Genomic DNA, 22743 nt, shown 5'->3' on the forward strand with positions numbered 1-22743 from the left:
AGTGCCACCCACAAAGAGGGTCTTAAACGTTTTGCTTCTGGGCTCTGGAGGCATCCAGGGTAGCTAGGGGGTTCCCTGCCAGTGGGGAGGGAGCAGGCACTGGCACACCATTCCTCAGCAGTCCCACCTCATTCAATCTGGCAGGTAGGTATGAAGCCGGGCCAACTGAGGAGTATGCATCAGGATGTAGGGAAGGAGAAAAAGGAGTTTAGGGGAATGAACAAGGAGAAAACAGTGGAAAAGAGATGGAATGAGAACACACGAACAAAGCAAAAGTATTTCCTTTGTCTTAAGGTCCTGCTAACAAAACCGTCTCCATTAGACTGAGCAGTATCGCCATCTGGTGGTAACCGAGAGCAAACGCTTTAGAAAGCAATCGAAATGCTGGTCTAATCCAGCGATAAGCGTTTTCCCATGCAAAACCCACCGTCCTCATCTCCCAGGAGGCGTAGCACTTGGCAGAGGACCACCTGTTTAGGCAGATCAGCCCTGGCAGGAAGCTGCACTGTCCGTGAACTCCAGGCCTCGGAGTATCCTCACTGGGTGTGAGTTGACAGGGCTTAGAAGGTTTAGGCATAGGGGTAGATAGGGACCTTCGGGCTTTACAAGGCTCTAGTGGAGGAGCCTCACAGCCCCGTTCATAGCCAGCAGTCTTGCATCTGAGTTCCAGGTTCAAGGACAGGCCTCTGGGCAGAGCCTCTAGGTTATCACTGCCTAAGGGTGCCACTCCCTTCCCAAACTAATTTAGTCACCTGCATTCCAAGAGCTGCTTAGCCAGAAGAAGCCAGCGTCTGCTACTCAAAGGAGCCAGAACAGAGAGGGTATTTTAGAAAACCAGCTGACAGTAATCATGAGGGCTATCAGTAATCATGAGGGCTATTATCTTATTGATCAAGGTCCAGCCATTTGCCAAGGTATATACACGTTTATTTAAAAAAGTTTACAGTTTTCATTATACACAACTATTAAGAGGTTATAGTCAGAGGAGGCATGTGTCCTGTTGACAGACATGCCTACTAGATCATCACAATGCAAGAAGAAAGGTGGAAGGGAGGAGACAGGGCAAGGAAAAATAAGCGATAAGAAGCTTCAGATTTCAGTTACGGGCTGGCAGTCCCTTTTATCTTTTCAAGTATCACACAATATGTACCAAATACAATCCATAAATAATGGCCATTTCTTCCCAAGCCCACAGCCAAGATGAGTGTTTGGCTAAGTTCAGAGCCCTGGCCCTTCCTCAGATGAGTGGAAAACCTGCGCACCAGAGGGCCGATTCCCCCTTCTCAAAGGGCTTCCTCCCACTCATCCCATCCCTAACGGAATCGCCGAGGTGTTAAGGAGCCAGAGAAAGCATAAACATGGATTCGGAAGTCCAAAGAAATGCAGTTCGTTGCGCCCAATCAGAGATATTTGATTTCATTCAACAAGGCTAGGAGCCCAGGTGGGAAGTCGATAAAAAATCTTGCTAACTTTTGTTAAGTGGCTTTTACTTTTCTAAGTCACTGAAACAAGAAGGGCCATATGCCATTTAAAATCAAACACTAGTTCCCAGAGACTTGGTGTCTAGAAATGACCCATTGAGCCTAGCGGAGGATCTGTCTTTCATGATTCTCAGCCATCCCAACGGGAGGCCTAATATAAAGCACGTGCCAGGCCAATGCCAACTAGGACTTCTGGGGGCCTTTGGAGGGAAAAATGCCTTTGAGAGGAGACATTCCTCAGGAGCTTAGATCAGCCAGCTGGCAGTCAGAACAGCTTTTGAAGAGGATGAGAAATGTTAGGTACTGGAGAGATGATATGGCAACTCCTGATAATGACCTCACTAGTATAAAATGCTGGTTGAAACTGCACAGTAACCTCAAGGAGGGCGATGAGATTGAAGACAAAGCCAAATGCCAGTGTCCAGGATGGCCACCACTGACCCTGTGCCCATAAGCCCCCGGTGCTGGGGCTTCCAGAGGGAGCCTAAGGGCGGTGGATTCAATGTTGCCAGGTTGCAACCATCTTGCTTGTTGGTGTTTGGCAAGAGCTTGAGCTCAGTTATGCGAACAGGGGCGAAGAATGGCTTGCGCTGGTAAAACATGAGGATCCAAAAACTATGGGCACTAAAGCACTAAAAAGGGGAGGGAAACCGCCAGAAGTGGCTCTGACCTGCTGCCGCTGCCACCACCTCTAAAGCCAAGAATGTACAGCCTCTGCCCAGGGATCTGGATGCTCTTCTGAGTGTTGGAAGGGCAGCCTGGAAAGGCATCTGGTGGTGAAACACCCCTGCTCCAGACTTACGCTACCATCTATTGTAGGGGGCCCAGAGTCCTCAGATTCACTGCCAGGCCTTCTTCCAGATCTTTCTGTACCTGTATGTTTTGGGTTCCTACTCACACCTCTCCCAGGCGCAGGGAAGGGACAAAAAGCATAAGAAGAGACTCTGTTCAACCCAGCAAAAGTCAGTTTCCCAGCGGAGAGGCGAAGCCCCACCCAGAATGTAAACATGCATGGGACCAAGGTTAGTGCCCGGACAGGACAGACTTGCACAGAGCAAGAGGGCATAGTGGGATCTATGCGGCAATTACAGGAGCTTCCAGCGCTAAGAGAGGAGCCTTATCCCACCTTCATCATACAGACTTAGATGGACACTCTCTCGCTCACACTCTCTTCGCACGTGTGCACACATATACACACACACACACACACTCTGCGGCCACACTCAAATCTGCTTAACTCCTACAACCTCCCCCAGCAGGTCATTTGACAATTCTGCACCTTCCGCTCTCTGGTGCTGGGGCTCTGGTCAGAGGCGAGCCAATGTCTTATCATTAGAGAGATGTGGGATTAGGTAAGGGGCAGAGCCATGACACTGCTCACACACCTTCCCGAAACTGGGGTCTACTCGGTTTTTTGACAAGATCAAAAGCAATTCTTAACTGGTCATTATTTTTTTTAAGGTAATTAGAACACTATTGTTTATACAATATTGAAAAAATACAATTTTTTATTGTTTGAACTCAAATCACCACCCAGCACTTTAAGCCTACCCTAAATAGCACCTACAATAAATGTCATAGCACAAGCAAACTGCAAAGTCAGCAGGTAAGCAAGTTAGACAGTGCCAGCAGAGACCCTCCCTCCCCCAAAGCAATGAGAAGACAGCGTGCTAGGTAAGAGTGAAGTACACCATTACATGTTAAATAGTTAATACTACCCTTCCAGCAAGCCACAGATGCTAGATGGATAACTCAGTACGGTTAACTAACCACAGCCCTACATCACTGCACTTTTTTTTTTTTTTTTTAAAGAAAACCTTTTGCTTCATGCCCGTAATTAACATAAATGTAAATTCTTTGTCTTTTTATTTAGGAAAATAATCATGCTAAAAGCAAGTTGTACTTTATATAGATTTTCAAAGAAAAGATTGATTGTGCTTTTTGAATAAAAAAAGAGGGTATCTTCCAACCTCACTGACTTAAACCTTGTGGAATACAGCACTTCTAAACTAAAAACACACGTCAAAAAGAAAAATTAAATAATCCCAGTGGGATGCTCAAAAATCGTCTTTAGAAGGTTTTAGGATTGGCTAATTCTGCTATTATCTTATTGGCTGCGGCAAAAAAATACAGAGCTGCTGTCTAAGATTTCTCCAAACTCCCCTCCAAGTTCAGCAGGCAACACTGAGATTTGAAAGAAACTCTGCAGCAACCTGGACATATGGTTAGCTGAGTCGACATTTGATTAGCAGGCATTTTAAACTGATTTCCTCTTAACATACACAGGAGAGAAAACATTTTCTTCCTGCAAGGCATGTTCTACAACATCGTATTTCTGAATCCCTTCTTCCTATTCGGTCACTCTCTGAAAAAAGTTGGTTTGTTTTTCCCATGTAGAATCACTCTGGGTACAAAAACCTTTATTTGTTCCAATTATTATTCGTTTTAAATTTAGAACCTGTGTTGGGTCTAAAATACCCATTTCCCACTCCCACAAGCAGATGATGACCAGGCTGCTGCCAAGAGCAGCAGAAAAAGGGAAAACCAAACCAAAACACCCAAGTACCCAGGGCTTTGCATTACCACATGGGTCTTCTTCTCAAGTCTAATGGTCCATGAGCGGCTTGTCCAAGGAGGCAGCCGCCTCTTGGTAGGTGAAGATGAAATCTGTAACCTTTCTAAGCACAACACACACACACACACACCAAAAAAAAAATAACCCCCCGAAAACACAACCCTCTTATTTAAAGCTCGTAAGTTCAGGGTAGCGGTCTCAAACTGCCAAACACTAGGACGAGGATGTGACTCTGCATGTGTTTTGGATGAGAGGAAGCATCGTCCCAGTCACTTTTCTCCTCCTGTGCTGTCCTTTCAAAAACAGGTCTGGATTACAAGTTCTACCCCAAGAAAAAGAACCGGTTCAGAAAATACTTCTCCAAGTTTCTCCAACAGAACACTGTGGCTGCAGGGCCTGGTAGTGTGAAGGGCAGGAACTGACATATAAAAATGTACTTAAAATCAGAGTCAAAAAAATGGTTTTACGTTTTAATACTCTAATTAGCTCCCTGTTTTATATACTGTAACTCCACAGAAGACATAGGGCCACCTAGGATTCACAGGAAGGAGCGGCTCTGATTCTTATGTGGCTGGCTCTAATGCCCCCACAGCAGGCCTCTTCCTCCCCAAGTTTTTCCTTTCCATTTTGAAAAAGCACTATTTTATCTTCACATCCAAGAGCTGGTTGGTTTGGTTTGTTTCTTTGGAACCATCAATACAAGAAGCGATTTTTTCCTGTTCTTTTTACTCATGTCTACCTATCAGAGCGGCTATTTCCTTTGACAGTTCAGTAGCACACAGGCTGACTTGGCCACATGGACTCATGAATGCATGCATTCGGACCGCATATTGCTACCAAATGGAATGTGGGAATATGCTATGCACCTCAGGTTGAGAAATGACCAAGAAATCAAGATCTAAAGGGTGATATATAATATATATATATCAATGCTATTATTCATAAAAACCTTGTTTAGTAATAAAAAAAATTGCTTTGTTTAAATATGAATATTATAGTCTGCTTCTCATGGTTAGGAAATAATAGTCTTTCTGAAAAGCAGGTGCTTTTTCTACTACAACTCCATATCCTGGGCCTCATCTTCGGAAAAGTCAGACATAGAGCTCTCCGATGAGCTGTCCCCGGTGCCCTCTTCCTGTTCTTTCAGTGCCTCCTCCGTGGCATATTTCTGGATGTACTCTGCACCGGGTGGGAGAAAGACAACAAGGGCAGTGAGTGGGTAGGCATGTGCTTGGCGACCCCAAAAAGCTGGCAAGGCTGGGGAGGTTCAAACTTACCTTGAACACCGGGGGGACAAAGATGACAGTAATCATGGTCACTACAGCTAAGGGGAATCCCACAAGGAGACTTCTTTGGGACAGGGTTTCTGCATTTTGCCCCCTGAGGGAAGGGATATTGGGAAGAGCAACACAGCAGGCTCAGCTTGCAGGGGAATATGTGCGCTGCAGCACCCCAAGAACTCTTCAGGGACGGGGGAAATGGGAGCCCCATGCTTTCTTTTTACTTTCACCTCCCAGATAGTACAGACAGGACTAGTCATGATTCCATAGTAATTTTATAAGGAAATCCCCCATCATTTTTAGATCTGCAGTTACATCATTACAGTCAGCCCAGGTCTATTATTTTAGGAATCGATTTTAGTCTAAACAGATCCTGCCTGTCAGGTTTTTGAAACAGCTGGCAAAACCATCGCTCAATCTGCTCAGGACTAAGCTGCTATATGGAGACACCACTTGGCTCTGGGTGGCTTTTCCATGTATAATTTACCTGAAGGTAGATTTCCACTGCTACAGCCTTGGTGGAACCCTAGGCTGAATAAGACTGCTGAAACTGCTTTTAAGAACTGCTGAATAAACAAACTTGTTCCTAAAAACTCTGTTTTCAAGTGAATAACCTACACATAATAGGAAAAGACAAGACAGAAACCTATTCAAAATGCAAGCCACACAAAAACACACCCTGTGGCTTTGTTTTTCCTCCTATAGAGTTGCAGGGACTCACTGCAATAGGAAGATAAGCGGAATGGCCAAATGGGCCTACCGGATTTGAATAACTAGCACAGGGCCTAGCTAAGAATGTTTTTATATTTTAAAGATTGTCTTAAAAAAATAAACAGAACGTGTGATAAAGGCCACATCTGGCCAATGTGGTCCTTTACAGAAAAGATTTGCAGACTTGAGACTTAGAGCCCTTCAAATTCATTATAACAAAACTTTATGCTAATGATTTTGATGAGATTAAAGTAGCCCATGATTAGGTAGGAATTTACCTTAATTTACATTTTTGAGTGAAATAAATGTTTATTCAAACTTTAACAATTTTATTTTTAACCTCTAATGGGTTGGCTATTTTGCGTCTTCCTTTGTAGAAGCTACATATTGACATTGTTTTTTTGACACTAGAATTTGATACTATCAGCCCTCTTTAATATATTCAAGGAAACAAATGTATATTAAGTACTTAGGACAAGGCCTTTGGGATAGGGAAAGGAAAAGTGAGGTCACCAATGAGGAGGAGGAAACAGAGGAAGATAAAAGGAAGGAGCTGCTAGGTGTCACCAGAGGGAAGCAGTTACAGAAGAAAAACGGCTGAGGCAGTCCCAGCCACACTGACCTCCAAGTCCTGCCAGCTACGACATAGCAGAGGTCACTCCAGGGAAAGGCTTTGCTTTGCTGAAAGTAAGTGGCTGGGATGCTTAAACACAACCTTAAGAGAGAACTATGGCCAGGTGCAGCGGCTCAAGCCTGTAAACCCAGCACTTTGGGAGGGTGGGTATATCACCTGAGGTTAGGAGTTCGAGACCAGCCTGGCCAACATGGTGAAGCCCCATCTCTACAAAAATACAAAAAACTAGCCGGACGTAGTGGCACACGCCTGTAATCCCAGCTACTCGGGAGGCTGAAGAAGGAGAATCACTTGAACCCGGGATGCAGAGGCTACAGTGGGCTGAGATCGCACCATTGCACTCCAGCCTAGGCAACAGGGCAAGATTCCATCTCGAAAAAAAAAGAGAGAGGGAGAGCTATATTTGAGACCTTTTCTCAAAAAAAAAAAAAAAAAAAAAAAGGAGTAAAGGCAAAGAGGTAGATTCCACTCAGTATCAGAGAGCCCTGAATGGCAGGCAAAGATGTCACCCAGCAAAGGGTTCTGAGCAGGGAAGTGACAGCTTTAGACAGCTCCAATGGTGCCCAGTGCTATGGGCTATCCAATATTTAAACACGTTTTCAGACATGCACTACAAGACACTGCCAACTAAATATGAACGCTGACTGTGTTAGGTGTGTTGAGTTGGTGGTGACTGCCACACAAATGGAAATGTCCAGCAGCAGCTTGGGAGAGAGGCCAGGCCTAGACACACACATTGAGAAATCATCTCCCTGGAGGGGACTGACTTAAGCTGTGAGAGGTGAAGCAGGTCCCCAGGGGTGAGAGGAAGAGACAGAGCCCAGGGACCAAGTCCTAAGTGAATGACCACATTGAGGAAACGGAATGAGAATTTTCCAGAAAGGTTAGGGTAGAATATAACACTTGCAGAGAGGTCCAGCAAAATGGAACCTGAGAAGAGTCCAAAGGATTGGGAAGAAATGAGGGCACAGATTAAGCAGAGGAGGGGAAAAAATTAGAGGAGTTTACGGTGAGGATGCAAGTTTGAAAATGAAAGGGAATAAACAGCATGACTCCTAAGGGAGCCCACAGGAGCAGATCACCGCTTCTGAAACAGGGAGACCTCTGGCAGGTGCAGGAGGAAGACTGCGTTGGGAGGGGCGGGGGGTTGGGGAAACAAGATCACAGGTTGGTGGTGGGAGTGAGTTTGAGAAATGAGGAAGAGTGTCTCTTATTTCCCACAGGAACAAAGAAAAGATGTAGGGGGAGGGGAGAAGACATCAAGGTACAGTAGGAACTGGGGGTGAGCTCAGGTCTGATGGCCATGATTTTCTCAGATTTCTAAGAAAGACAAAATGATAGCCAACATGAACATTTCCTAAGGCCGGGGGTCCGTACCCTGGAGTGAGCCATTCTAAGATAAATGCAGGCTGGGTTCTTTTTGTAAATGGGACTATAGCAGATATGTACTGAAACAGGGCTACTGCTAAATTGTTGAGACGGAATGCATATGTGAACTAGAGAAATATACTCTGCTCCAAGATATCTGTGGTTTGCAGACATTGCTAAGTGATTCCTATTTCGCAATTTTAATACAGTCTCATAACAGCACTTTATCTGGCTGAAACTGCCTTTTTCTTCAAATACATGTTTGCTCAGCTATATATTTTGCTACATAAATTAGATATTAATTTGCAAAGCACTTGAGATCTACCTAATTATAGTAAATTTGTTTCTGCTTTATCTCAACAAAAGCTCCAAACAATACCCTATAGAGACCTTGGAAGAAGAATTAGAAAACAAACAGAAGAAAAGCTATTGTTTCATGAATAGTCCCTGTTTGCCTCATACCTGCACATTTCAGAGTGAAGACCTGCACATTCAAGCTCTGGTAAATTACTTCTACTGCCACCTCTTGCAAATGTACCTCAGATAGGCCACACATTTTGAGGAATTCTGGACTGCTATGCAGACGGGCCCATCATGTGAAAAACGGGCTAGATACTAATACCTGCCATTGGTTAAAAACAGCAGGTATATTATACGCTTTGAATTCCTTTGCTTCTTGGTGGAGCTTCATGTATCTAGACTCTTCACTATGAAAAGTAACAGAGGTAAAATGGACAATCCAATGAATTCAGGTGGAGTTTTAGATTTTTTTTTTTCTTTTTTAAAGACAGAATCTTGCTGTCACCCAGGCTGGAGTACAATGGTACAGTCTAGGCTCACTGCAACCTCTGCTTTCCGGTTCAAGCAATTCTCCTGCCTCAGCCTCCCGAGTAGCTGGGACTACAGGCGCGTGCCACCACACCCGGCTAATTTTCGTACTTTTAGTAGAGATGGGGTTTCACCACGTTGGCCAGGCTAGTCTCGGCCTCCTGACCTCGTGATCCGCCCGCCTCAGCCTCCCAAAGTGCTGGGATTACAGGTGTGAGCCACCATGGCCAGCTATATGTTCTTTCGCAAACTTATCTTCATTTAAATCAAACTCACATCCCATCAGCATGTAAACTGTTTCAAGAATGGGAAAATAGGATTCTAAATCCTAAAGGATGAGCAAACTGGTGCTACTACCACCCGAGGTTGGTGAGTGCTACTTCAGCCCACAGCTGTCTCTTTTTAGGCCCGAGAAAAAGTATTAGGAACTAAGTAATTTAAGAAGGACTTTTAATGACTGAAGCCCAACAGATTTAAGTTCTTTTGTCTCTAGGTAAACTATGCACCCTCTTACCTTTAATTTTCTGCTTGTATTCTTCTGGTCGGTGGAGGTACATGGCTGCAGCGTCACCATTGAGAGGATCTATGGGGTTAGGATAGGCCAACAACTGGGGCAGGAAGGACTCAAATATATTGGTAAGATCTGAAAAACCAAACAGAAACATGTCATGCACAGGAAATACAAGTTCACCTAAAATTCACCTGCATTCAGTAGTCAAGCTGCTTACCTTCTTAGATATTTAACTACATGGGGATGATTCTCCATACAAGTGTGCTCTAGTACATGTGACCTGTATTACACATTCATTTCAATACCAATTAAAATTTTTAATTTTAATTTGAAGAACGAGATAAAGATATACCTGATACTCACTTTGAAAGACAATTTTCCCAATTCTATTTCACTCTATTTCTATGGCTATTTCACATAGCCATTTTCTACAGCTTACAAAACCCCCCACTGTGAAAGGTATTCAAATGCTGGGTCTTAAAAGAATTGAAGATAGTTTTTTTTGTTTGGTTTGGTTTTGTTTTTTCGCTCTGTTGCCCAGGCTAGAGTGCAGTGGTGCAATCCCGGCTCACTACAACCTCTGCCTCCAGGTTCAAGAGATTCTCCTGCCTCAGCCTTCCAAGTAGCTGGCACTACAGGCACCTGCCACCACGCCTGGCTAATTTTTGTATTTTTAGTAGAGATGGGGTTTCACCATGTTGGCCAGGATGGTCTCGAACTCCTGACTTCAAGTGATCTGCCAGCCTCGGCCTTCCAAAGTGCTGGGATTACAGGTGTGAACCACTGTGCTCAGCCTTGAACATAATTTTATAGGACTTGACATTTAATTCAATTCTTGCAACTTCTAATGGAGGTAAATACAACCAATTTTTCAACTATTCTGGGTAATGAGGATAGGAATTACATGGACCACATAAAACCACAAATATTCATAAGACAGATAAGCACCAATCTACTACATTTATTTATTTAAAAAAGATTTTTTTGAGAGAGGATCTCACTCTGTTGCCCAAGTTGGAATGCACAGGTGTGATCATACCTCACTGCAACTTCAAACCCCTGGGCTCAAGCCAACCTCCCAGCCTCAGTCTTCCAAGGAAATTGGACTACAGGCATGTGCCACTATGCCCGGCTAAATTTTTTTTTTTTTTTCTTAATAGAGACAGGGTCTCCCTATGCTGCCCAGGTTGCTCTTGAACTCCTGGACTCAAGTGATCCTTCCATCTTAGCCTCCCCAAGTGCTGGGATTACAGACGTGACATTAACTCCTTTCTTGCCAGGCATACCCAGATGATATCTACACACAGTTAGCAAACAACAAACACCTGCAGTTACCCAGCATTTTAGAAAAGCAGGCCCTGAGAACCTGGATATAACACAACCCACATGCCCCACAGCTCAGAGATGCTGTAACTTCCACTCTCTGCTCCTCAGTGAACTGTGGCACCCCTGAGAAATAGGACATGAGAACGCTTCCATGACTCTGCCCCACTCCAGCGACTTTGTCATGTTTTATATCAAACATTCCTGTTTCTGCAGACAATGCTGAAGTATACTAAGTAGCATACAAAACTACTCGTTAATTTAGTCAACTCTTTCAACACATTTTTCTTTTAACAATGGGCGCTCCTCTGCAGTATTACAGACGAATGCTTCACCAAGCCACACTGCTTGAGATCTGTGGTTCTCAGGCAGGGGTGATTTTGCTCCCCATGGAATTTGGCAATGTCTAGAGACATTTTTGGTTGTCATATCTAAGGGGTGCTACTGGCATCTGGTGGGTGAAGGCCAGGGAAGCTGCTAAACACCTACAACGCACAGGACAGTCCCACAACAAACGATTATCTAGACCAAAATGTCATCAGTTCTGAGGTTGAGAAACCCTGATCTAGATAAAAGGGGTAGGCAAACCTTTTTGTAAAGGGTCAAATACTTTTAGGCTTTGCAGGCCACATATGGTCTCTGTCGTATCTATTCAAAACTCAGCTCTGCCACTGTTAACACAAAAGCAGCCAGAGTATAGGTCAACAAATCAATGTGGCTGTATTCCTATAAAACTACACATACAAAAACAAGTACCCAAGGTCTGCCCAACTTTGCTCTAGAAAATCTTACCTAAGAGGTGGCTCTTACCACTGTAAGGTTAAGAAGCTGAGCAGTTAGAGAATAATCTAGAGCTGTGTTACTCAACCAAACTTTCTGCAGTGATAAAAACGTTTTATATGTGCCCCATCTAAATCAATAGCCACTAGCCACAAGTGGCTACTGAGCACTCAAAATATGGCCAGTGTGAATAAGGAAATTAATTTTCAGTTTATTTAATTCTAATTAAATTTAAATAACCACAAATGGCTAGTAGATCCTGTATTGGACAGTGCAGGTCTAGAGAATGATGGGCTAGAGGGCCCCATGACAGCTACCACGTCCTGTTCTCACACACCAGGTATTGACATAGAGCAGCTCTGCCTTATAACAAAAGCCACAGACTTGGGGTGATTTCATCAGGGTTTATTTCACCTTCATAAGGCTGACTTCAGAACAGTCCTAAAGAGCCACTTTATAGTAAGGTTCTCATGTACCACGAAAGAAATGCTGACACTCTTAATCAAAAAAGCAAAACAAAAATCACCTTCCTAGATAACCCCCAAACTATCTGCAGTAAGATTTTCACCAATGTTTCATTTATATATTTTTTAAAAAGGGAAACAATTATTATGGTACAAAACCATTGAAAACTACTTGTTGAAACAATGTACTTGTTTCAACTACATTGAAAACAAGTAGTTTTCAATGGAAAAAAATGCTTATACTTGAATGCTGGGTAGAGAAAGGCCATAAAATGGTATGTTTTCTAGAACTACAACTATGTACAGTGTGTATGCATAAGACGAACATTTTAAAAAGCTACGTCAAGGCAATAGGTGTGTAACTTCTACTTTTCACATTTCAAATGACATTTCTTTTGTCTTTAAAAATCAACATTTTTGGCTCACGTCTGCAATCCCAGAACTTTGGGAGGCCAAGGTGGGTGGATCACATAAGGCCAGGAGTTCGAGACCAGGCTGGCCAACATGGTGAAACCCCGTACCTACTAAAAAACACAAAAATTAGCTGGGCGTGATGGCGCGTGCCTGTAGTCCCAGCTACTTGGGAGGCTGAGGCAGAAGAACTGCTTGAACCTGGGAAGGTGGAGGTTGCAGTGAGCCGAGATTGCACCACAGTACTCCAGCCTGGGTGAATGAGTGAAACCCTGTCTCAAATAAATAAATAAAATAAAAATAACATTTTCCTGTAAATATGTCCTTTCTATTTTGGTGTATGTTTGAAATATCCAATAAAACATGAAAAGTCTGAAAATGTTTTTATTTTCTTATCTTTATCCTTGGGTGGGTGAGTTATTAAGGCAGTGGTAGAAAATGCCAAAAGGTAAGCAAATTAAGTTTTATAGGCCAGACACAGTGGCTCACAACTGTAACCCCAACACTTTGGGAGGCTGAGATGGGTTGGATCACCTGAGGTCAGGAGTTTGAGACCAGCCTGGTCAACATGGTGAAATCTTGTTTCTACTAAAAATACAAAAATTAGCGGGGTGTAGTGGCGGGTGCCTGTAATCCCAGCTACTTGGGAGGCTGAGGCAGGAGAATTTCTTGAACCCAGTGAGCCGAGATATGCGCCATTGCACTCCAGCCTGGGCAACAAGAGCAAAACTCCATCTCAAAAAAACAAAAACAAAAATAAAAAATAGCAGTTTTATAATTTAATGTGATCCCAGAACAGGGAAGAGTCAAACAATAGTTACATTAACAGTAATTTTTTTTTTTTTTTTTTTGAGACGGAGTCTTGCTGTCATCCAGGCTGGAGTACAGTGGTGAGATCTCCACTCATTGGAAGCTCCGCCTCCCGGGTTCACGCCATTCTCCTGCCTCAATCTCCCCAGCAGCTAGGACTACAGGCGCACGCCGCCACATCCTGCTAATTTTTTTGTATTTTTAGTAGACATGGGGTTTCACCGTGTTAGCCAGGATGGTCTCAATCTCCTGACCTTGTGATCTGCCCACCTCGGCCTCTCAAAGTGCTGGAATTACAGGTGTGAGCCACTGCGCCTGGCCCATTAACAGTAATGGCAGGTTAATGCTTACATAGTGCTTACTACAAGCAAGGCACTCTTCCAATGAGGTAGGTACCATTTTACAGATGGAGAAACTGAGGCACGCAGAGCTTACGTATGGATCTGGAACTCAAACCTGAGCTCATCCATTATGCGGCCTCTGCTAATGGATAAAACACAGACTGCCCCAACTTTCACGAAGGCACAAGCTCCCCGTGTCTCTAGGTCAAAAATCGCACACCATCGTTGGCAGGGAAGCTAAATCCATGGATCAGAGATGATCACATCCTCCCCAAAGAATCTCTCACAAGTGCAAAGAAGGATGCTAAGCAAAGGACGTTCAGGTGTTTCTGTGGCTATTCACAGAGGCCATGTGCTTGTTTCCACACCACTCCACCGCAGGAGGCAACCCGCAGACACCCGCACACCGTGAACGGAAGGCTCCTCCTGCCATATTATTATTACAGGTGCTGCTCAAAAGGATTAGCAGCTGGATGCTATTACGTAACAACAAAAACCTTTAAAAACAAAGCATAGGTTTTATGTTCTGAAGTAATGTTCAGAAGTGCTTTAGGGATAGAGAAATATTACAGATAACATGTTATAAAACTAGGAGCTTCACGTGTCCCAGAAAGAGATTTTATACCCTTTCCTACTACTTTTAAGTTTCCTCAAGCTACCAATAAAAGGCTTTGCCTATGAATTTGTTCCAAACAAATAAAAGAACCCTTAATTATTGGTTCTTCCTTCTTGTATCTACTGTCTTCCTGCGTTAAAACACTTTTGATCCATTTTACAGATGTGCTGAGTCATACCTGTAAAACAGAAGAGCAGAAAAGGAAACACGTGAGGCCTAGTTTTGGGTGAAGATGACAACTTCAGGAGGCCAGGATGTGATGGCTCTGGCCATCTTAAAGCAATGAGGCTTTCCTGCTAGTGGCTAACACAGTGATTACTCCTGAGGGTGTTTCTGAAAGGAGCATCTCTCAAATGTGCAGATAGTCTTCTTTCAAGATAAATACACTGGCAGAGAAGACTAAAACTATAAATCAATAATAAAATAAAGATACTCATCTGTAGAAAAATAAAGAACATTTTTTCTCTAGATTTTTGTTAATGCTAAAACGATAAAAATGTGTTGATAATAGTGATAATAAAAATGTGTCAGTTCAAAGATCTTTATCTAAAAACATTAACCTTCAACTTCCTTTAAAAAGGAAGAGAGCCCGATACAGTTGACCTAAACCTGTAGAGTACAGTCAGCTGACGCCATTTTCGGCTATCTTAACTTTTAAAGCAAGTTCCAAGATCCCTGAGTAAACGGCTTATGATGAGCAAACAGCCCTTACTTTTGCCTTAAACTCAATTAGAACCAAAATGTGGTTCATTAGCACTGACTCTTCAGTCTGATCTTTTATTAATGTTAAAATTATAACACTCAAATCTCAGTTTAGGCATATAGTTTATATTTATATTTAATATTTAAAAACAGGTTTGGCACAGTGGCTCAAGCCTGTAATCCTAGCACTTTGGGAGGCTGAGGCAGGTGGACTGCCTGAGGTCAGGAGTTTGAGACCAGCCTGGCCAACATGGCAAAACCCTGTCTCTACTAAAAACACAAAAAATTAGCCAAATGTGGTGGTGGGCACCTGTAATCCCAGCTACTGGGAGGCTGAGGCAGGAGAATCACTTGAACCTGGGAGGCAGAGGTTGTAGTGAGCTGAGATTACATCACTGCACTCCAGCCTGGGCAATGGAATGAGACTCCCAAATCATAACAACTTATCGTCAAAAGCAGCATCACTTAGTCTAGAGCAGTGGTTCTGGGCTAAGTCTAGGTCCTGCTTGTCTATCACAATTACCTGTGGAGTTTTTCCAAAAATTTGCTTAGCATCCTAAGGTTGTAGCTTCACACCTACCCCAGGGCTTCTGGTTTAGGATTGGATGGGATCTGTACGTGTGTGATACAGACACCTGTGTGCAAATGCACAGTCAGGAAACACTACCTGGCCCATGATCCCCTATCCCCAAATAGATGGGAATGAAAGGGCCATTTGCTTGTAGGTTCTTTTGTGCAAGAAAATGTTCGCATCTAACAGCTCGACTCTGGTTTAGTGACCTTCCCTAACCCTTCCCTCTTTTCTGCACACTGCTGTTACCACTGTTATCTCTAGGCAGAGGTGTGCCAAACCACAGGCAGTCAAAAGCAGATCTGTTCTGGAGGGGGACTAAAGGGCCACTTTGGAGGAGAATGGGTGTTAGGGGATGGTTAGAATCACCACCTAACATGCTGTGGACATCCGGCAGAGCAAATTCCATTAGGCTGAACTGTCTCCAGCAAACAGAAAGCTGACTCCTCAGTGGTGAACAACAGATGAAAAATCTAAAAGACCACAAGTCTAATTTCAGGCTTTCCACTGACTTGCTCTTAGACTTTGGGCAGGTCTCTTCCTTTCTACATCTCAACTTCTTCACTGCAAAAGGAGAAGTATAACACTGCTATTCCTTACAGGGAAGTAACACACATTACTAAAAGTGACTACAAGATATACTTCAAATTGCACCAGAGAAGTGAACTATTAATACAAATATGACATCCTCAAAGGGTAGACATTTCAGCTACCTGTATCCCTTAAAGGATATGTATTAATTAAAAAGAGTTACACTGAAAAAAACGTACCAACTCTTAAAGTAAAATTGCCCTACTCCAGGTGACTCACAATGAGATGGTGCAGGGCTTGAAGGAGAAAACACAAGAGGGGATGAATCACACATCTCATGTTTTATTCTTGGCTATTTATGAACCAGTGACCACAAGTTATTTCTTTTTCCTCTATTTCCTTTGAAATAAATGGAAAATTTCAAGCTGGGCATGGTGGTTCATGTCTGTAATCCTAGCACTTTGGGAGGCCAAGGCAGGAAGACTGCCTGAGCCCAGGAGTTCAAGAATAGCCTGGGCAACATAGGGAGATCCGGTTTCTACAAAAAATAAAATAAAATAAATAATAACAATAATTGGGCATGGTGGCATGTGCCTGTGGTTCCAACTACTCAGGAGAGGAGGTGCTCAGTAGTTGCTGAGGGGAGATGATTGCTCAAGTCAGGGGCGGGTGGGTGGGCCGAGGCTGCAGTATGTTGTGATGCCACTGCATACCAGCCTGGGTGACAAAGCAAGACCCTCTCTCTACGCCCAATCCCCCCAAAAAATTGTAACATACACTGCTTTCTTCAGGTTAAAATCCTGTGGACACCCAAACCTTGACATGTTCTGCCTCACTGGGAACCACAATTAGCACACAGGCAGTCATTTTGGAGACTTTTACCTAAATATTCTTCATCTGTTTTTCGGACTTAATACTGAAAAATAAATGCTGTAACTCAAAAACCACCAAGTGGTGCCAAGTGCCAAGAACCACCAAAGCCATTTTTCTGTTCTCAAACCGACCTACCCCATCCCCTTTCTACTTCTACCATCTGTCCCCCAGAAGCCCAACATCCTGTTTGTTAAAAACACATAATAAAAAACTTATCTGGAAAGACATCAGCATCCTGCACAGCAGCTCAAATTCTGTGGCATTTGCATTTTAAGAATTAGCCTTGTACACTCTTACCCCGGGAAGCCCATCATCCTATAATTTTTTTTTTTTTTTTGAGACGGAGTCTTGCTCTATTGCCCCAGGCTGGAGTGTAGTGGCTCAATCTAAGTTCACTGGAACCTCTGCCTTTTGGGTTCAAGCAATTTTCCTGCCTCAGCCTCCCGAGTAGCTGGGATTACAGGTGCATGCCACCATGCCCAGGTAACTTTTTGTATTTTTAGTAAAGACAGGGTTTTGCCATGTTGGCTAGGCTGGTCTCGAACTCCTGATCTCAGGGTGATCCGTCCGCCTCAGACTCCCAAAGTGCTAGGATTACGGGCGTGAGTCACTGTGCCAGGCAATCCTACAATTTTAAAGAAGTAAGTCTACTGGGTGTGGTGGCTTGCAGCTGTAATCCCAGTTACTCAGGAGGCTAAGGAGGGAGGATCACTAGAGCCCAGGAGTTTGAAGTTATAGTGAGCTATGATCACAACCACTGCACTCCAGCCTGGATGACACAGTAAGACCCAGTCTCTCTCTCTTTTTTTTTTTTTTTTCGCAGAGGCAAGTTCTATGTTGCCCAAGCTAGTCCCAGACTCTGAGGCTCAAGTGATCCTCTTAGCCTTGGCCTCCCAGTGCTGGGATTACAGGCATGAGCTACTATGCCCAGTTGAGGCCCAGTCTCTTTAAATAAAGACAGAAAGAAAAATAAGAAGTCTATGCTGGTAACTACCAAATCCATAAAACTGGTCCTTCATAAGTCGTATAGTCTTATCAAACTTTACATGTCTAAGATTATTTTCCTGAAAACCCATTCCCTTCACCTAATGAAGGGAGTAGGTTGACTCTAACGCCCTTGCTCTCAGGCTCCAAGCCTCTAGAAGGAATCTGGCTAGATGTTTTTCATTTCTTCCACGTATTCAGTTTCCCAGAAATGTCTCTAGTTTTTCTTCTATTTCCCCTGGCATGTAACTATGTCAAGCCCAATATATCATTCCAGCCCTGGATCAGGGCAGTCATCTACTAAATGGCCTTCAAGGCTCTGTACTCTCGCCTTTGTAATCAGAGAAAGTTTCCTTAAAACAATCATGTAGGTAATTTCCCACAAACAATAAGTTCCTCTTGCCCTCGATCAAAATTCTGCATCCTGGAGAGCTGCTTGAACCCGGGAGGTGGAGGCTGCGGTGAGCCGAGATCACGCTGCTACACCCCAGCCTGGGTGACAGAGCGAGACTCTGTCTCAAACAAAAACAAAAACAAAACACAAACAACAACAACAAAAAAACCCAAAAAACATATCACTATACACCCCATGAATATGTACAATGATTATCTGTCAATCAAAATTCTGCACCCTCCAGAAGCATGCTATCCAAACTTCCTTCACCATCCCTCTCCCCTCTGGGGTAGGACTCCTGGCTTTCCAAGCTGAAAATCACAGGGATAGTCACTACTGTCTAAGGTATTTATCTGTTCTGTAATTCTTTAAGGAACAGGGATGAAAGGAAAGGAAGAAAAATCCTCTTCACACCTAGAGGAAAAGATGGACAAAAATCATAAGTTGATTGTTGTCCAGAACTAATGATTCTCTCTCTGTGACTTACACAGATCTCCTTCCCTGCACTTTTAGTCATTACAGTTGAAACTCCCGGGAATTTCGACCATGTTATTCGCATCCTTGACTACTAGAGAAAAGCAGCTGTTGACCTTTCAAAATCCCATCGGTTGACTTTAGGAACTGTATTGAATTCGTCATGAACTGCCACGTAAGTCATGAATTTTACAATATGTGCTCAAAATAAAGCCAACCATAAAATTTCACCTTGTTCATTCAACAATTATTTTTGGTGGTGGTAGTGGGTATCTACTATATGTACAAAAACTAGGTAGTTTTTTTGTTGTTGTTGTTAAGGCCTGAAATAGGGCAAATAAATTAAGATCTCCAGATTTCTTTAGGTACTTAATAATTTGGGGTTAACAGATTTTCCTCAACGGTGTATTAGACACCATAACTAATAGATCTTTACCTTCCACTCCTTTACCAGCTCCTACAAAGCAGCAATGTTAATAATGGTTGAATTTTTAAATTTTATCCTGCTTACAGTCTGTAAACATTAAAAGACAGTGAAATTCTACAAGAAAGGAAGAGTAGTCAAAAACCTGTAAAGAGTCCTACGCTGCACACAACCAAGCAGTTATTCTCAAGGAAAACTTCAATAACACCAGATAGGCAGGCAGACTTCAAAGAAACAGTTTTGAGATTAAAAGTAATATTCTCTAAAATAACTAATTTTGAGCCGGGCACAGCGGCTCACACCTGTAATCCCAGCACTCTGGAAGGCTGAAGCGGGTGGATCACTTGAAGTCAGGAGCTCAAGACCAACCTGGTCAACATGGTGAAATCCTGTCTCTACTAAACATACAAAAATTAGTCGGGCTTGGTGGTGGGCGCCTGTATAATCCCAGATACTTGGGAGGTTGAGGCAGGAAAATTGCTTGAACCCAGGAGGCAGAGGTTGCAGTGAGCTGAGACTGCATCACTGTACTCCAGCCTGAGCGACAGAGGAAGACTCCATCTCAAATAAAACAAAATAAAATATAATGAAATAATAAAATAATTAATTTGAACTCAACCTCAGTGACAAAAAGCCCATTTCTCCAGCTGCTTTGAGGGCACACAGGTGGCGAGCTGAAGCAACCCACCAGACTTCCTGCAGTGCTGTGGCTCACGCCCAGCTGGCCACAGGGCTCACCATGCTGCACTTAGTTTACTGAAGGCTAACTAGCTGCAAATAAGATAATACAACCCGCTGCCAAATACTAAAAGGTATATTAAAGAATTCATACAATTACTTAACTGAGAGGGTCTCATGTGTGGATAAAATATATAAAAAGTCTAAGCTCAGCAGATTCACATATCTTCTCGTATTAGTCCATGGGGATCTTTTAAAGATAAAGTCTTAATGAAGAGGGCCATGCAGGCAACACAACAAAATAAAACAAAATAAAAAACAGATGAAAACACCTCCCTTACCCGGAAAGAAGTGGGATGCCTTAAAAAACACACCGAACACCTCCCTCCTACCTCTCAAAAATGGTGGCTGGGTGCAGTGGCCCATGACTGTAATCCTAGCACTCTGGGAGGCCAAGGTGGGCAGATCACTTGAGCCCAGGGGTTCAAGACCAGCCTGGACAACATAGTGACACCCCCATCTGTAGTATAAATGAAAAATTAGCTTGGTGTGGTGGTGCATGCCTGTAGTCTCTGCTATTTGAGAGGCTGAGACAGGAGGATCACTTGAGCCCAGGAGGTTGAGGCTGCAGTGAGCCACACTGCACTCCAGCCTGGGTGACAGGGCAAGACCTTGTCTCAAAAAAAAAAAGAAAGAAAGAAAGAAAAGAAAGAGAAGAAAAGAAAAGAAAGAACAAACAATTAGTAGGAATTCAAACAATCAAAGAATGTTTGCAACATACATGATAAAAACATTTAAATCTCGGCCAGGCGCGGTGGCTCAAGCCTGTAATCCCAGCACTTTGGGAGGCCGAGACGGGCAGATCACGAGGTCAGGAGATCGAGACCATCCTGGCTAACACAGTGAAACCCCGTCTCTACTAAAAAATAAAATAAAATAAAAACTAGCCGGGCGAGGTGGTGGACGCCTGTAGTCCCAGCTACTCGGGAGGCTGAGGCAGGAGAATGGTGTAAACCCGGGAGGCGGAGCTTGCAGTGAGCTGAGATCCAGCCACTGCACTCCAGCCTGGGCGACACAGCGAGACTCCGTCTCAAAAAAAAAAAACATTTAAATCTCACTTAGTAACATTTTGTTTTTAAGTATTCTAAGCTAGAAACAGGTGTTCCTGTGCTGTGTGGGAAAGGGAAATATGAAAGACGCAGGGCGCTGGCCTGGCACGGTAGCACACGCCTGTAATCCCAGTACTTTGGGAGGCTGAGGCAGGTAGATCATGAGGTCAGGAGTTCAAGATCAGCCTGGCCAAGATGGTGAAATGCCATCTCTACTAAAACTATAAAAATTAGCCAGGTGCAGTGGCAGATGCCTATAATCCCAGCTACTTGGGAGGCTGAGGCAGGAGAATCGCTTGAACCTGGGTGGCAGAGGTTGCAGTGAGCCGAGACTGCACCACTGCACTCCAGCCTGGGCGACAAAGTGAGACTCTGTCTCAATAAAGAAAGAAAGAAGGAGAGAAAGAGGTGGGGTGGGGGGGGAGAGAGAGAGAGAGAGAGAGAGAAAGATAAATAGAGAGAGAAAGAAAGAAAAGAGAAGAAAAGAAAAGAAAAAAGAAAAAAGAAAAGAAAAGATAGATGGATAGATGAATACAGGGTGCTGAAGCCGGGAAAACCAGCCACATTCTGCTCAGGGCCAGGCTACCAGGTCACCAATCTGAGGTGTGTAGTTATAGGACATGGACTGGTGTTAAAGCATTCCAAACCTGCTTAAAAGGTAATTTCCCATTCATTGCCTAATTGTAGCCCCTTTCCCCCCAACATATTTAAACTTCAGAGAGCTGCAGAAGAAAATAAATGCTACTGCATAGATCACAATGAAAACAAGCTCTTGTTCATCAAAAACACTGCTCTTGTTGCATTGTCAATCTCAAAACAATTCTCATCTTACTTGGGTGTTTTTTAGAGGCCATTCATCCTAGTTCAAACCTGTTATGACCCTGCTTACCTTAAGAGCTTGTAAGCTAAAACATGGTAATAGGATTTGTTATTAGCCTTCCAGAAATGTGGGCAGTTAATGTGTAATTAGCTAGCTGGCTAGTCTTGCTGTCATACTAAAACTCGCTATTCAAGCTTGTAATTACTAGACGATAATTTAGTTGTTGTTAATATCAGAAAAGAATAACGAGAGATAACTTCCTGCAATTACAAGCCAAGTGTCCATACACTGGGAAGACTTTATTAACTCAGTAATCACAAGTGAATGAAGATAAAACAAATCAAGGTTGCATTTACATATAATCAAGAATGAAACAAGCCCTGAAATCAGAGCCCCTACGAAAGTAGAATGCAGCTGTGGCTGTTTTTCAGAGCCATACCCTGGCTGGCTCACGTCCCACGATCCAAAAAGCCCGGACCACTCCATGGTTTTAAAGCTGACCACCAGTGAGTGTGATTTTTTTTTTTTTTTTTTGAGGCAGAGTCTCACTCTGTCGCCCAGGCTGGAGTGCAGTGGCCGGATCTCAGCTCACTGCAAGCTCCGCCTCCCGGGTTTACACCATTCTCTTGCCTCAGCCTCCCGAGTAGCTGGGACTACAGGTGCCCGCCACCCCGCCCGGCTAGTTTTTTGTATTTTTTAGTAGAGACGGGGTTTCACTGTGTTAGCCAGGATGGTCTCGATCTCCTGACCTCATGATCCGCCCGTCTCGGCCTCTCAAAGTGCTGGGATTACAGGCGTGAGTCACCGCGCCCGGCCGAGTGTGATATTTTTAATGAATTTCCGCTAAGTTGTTCAAAGCAAGCAAGACTCCGTTTTTATGTATATAACTAGTTAGACTCCTGAGCCACATACACCACATCTGAAGATTTCCAAGCAGACAGATAAAGAAGGTTGGTCACAGAGCTAGCTAAGTACTGTTGAAGCGCAAATCCACAACTGAGCATATTTCTTTATTATGTATAACAGGTGACATTATCCCAATAGTACTGG

The 22743-nt window shown here is 43.5% G+C and overlaps 1 protein-coding gene across 2 annotated transcripts in view; it reads right to left on the bottom strand.

Annotated features, from left to right (window-relative positions):
• Nucleotides 1–905: 905 nt before the first annotated feature.
• The window catches only part of UBE2H (ubiquitin conjugating enzyme E2 H), a 120835-nt gene continuing 98997 nt past the window's right edge, over nucleotides 906–22743 (bottom strand). For both annotated transcript variants that reach the window (XM_045388365.2, XM_045388364.2), the window contains 2 exons: nucleotides 9392–9520; nucleotides 906–5235 (listed from right to left, as the gene is read on the bottom strand). In XM_045388365.2, coding sequence (XP_045244300.1) covers nucleotides 5111–5235; nucleotides 9392–9520 — 254 coding nt within the window. In that variant the 3' untranslated portion in view covers nucleotides 906–5110. The remainder of the gene's footprint in view (nucleotides 5236–9391; nucleotides 9521–22743) is intronic.

This window comes from Macaca fascicularis, chromosome 3, assembly GCF_037993035.2.
Source record: "Macaca fascicularis isolate 582-1 chromosome 3, T2T-MFA8v1.1".
In the NCBI taxonomy this organism is placed as follows: Eukaryota; Metazoa; Chordata; class Mammalia; order Primates; family Cercopithecidae; genus Macaca; species Macaca fascicularis.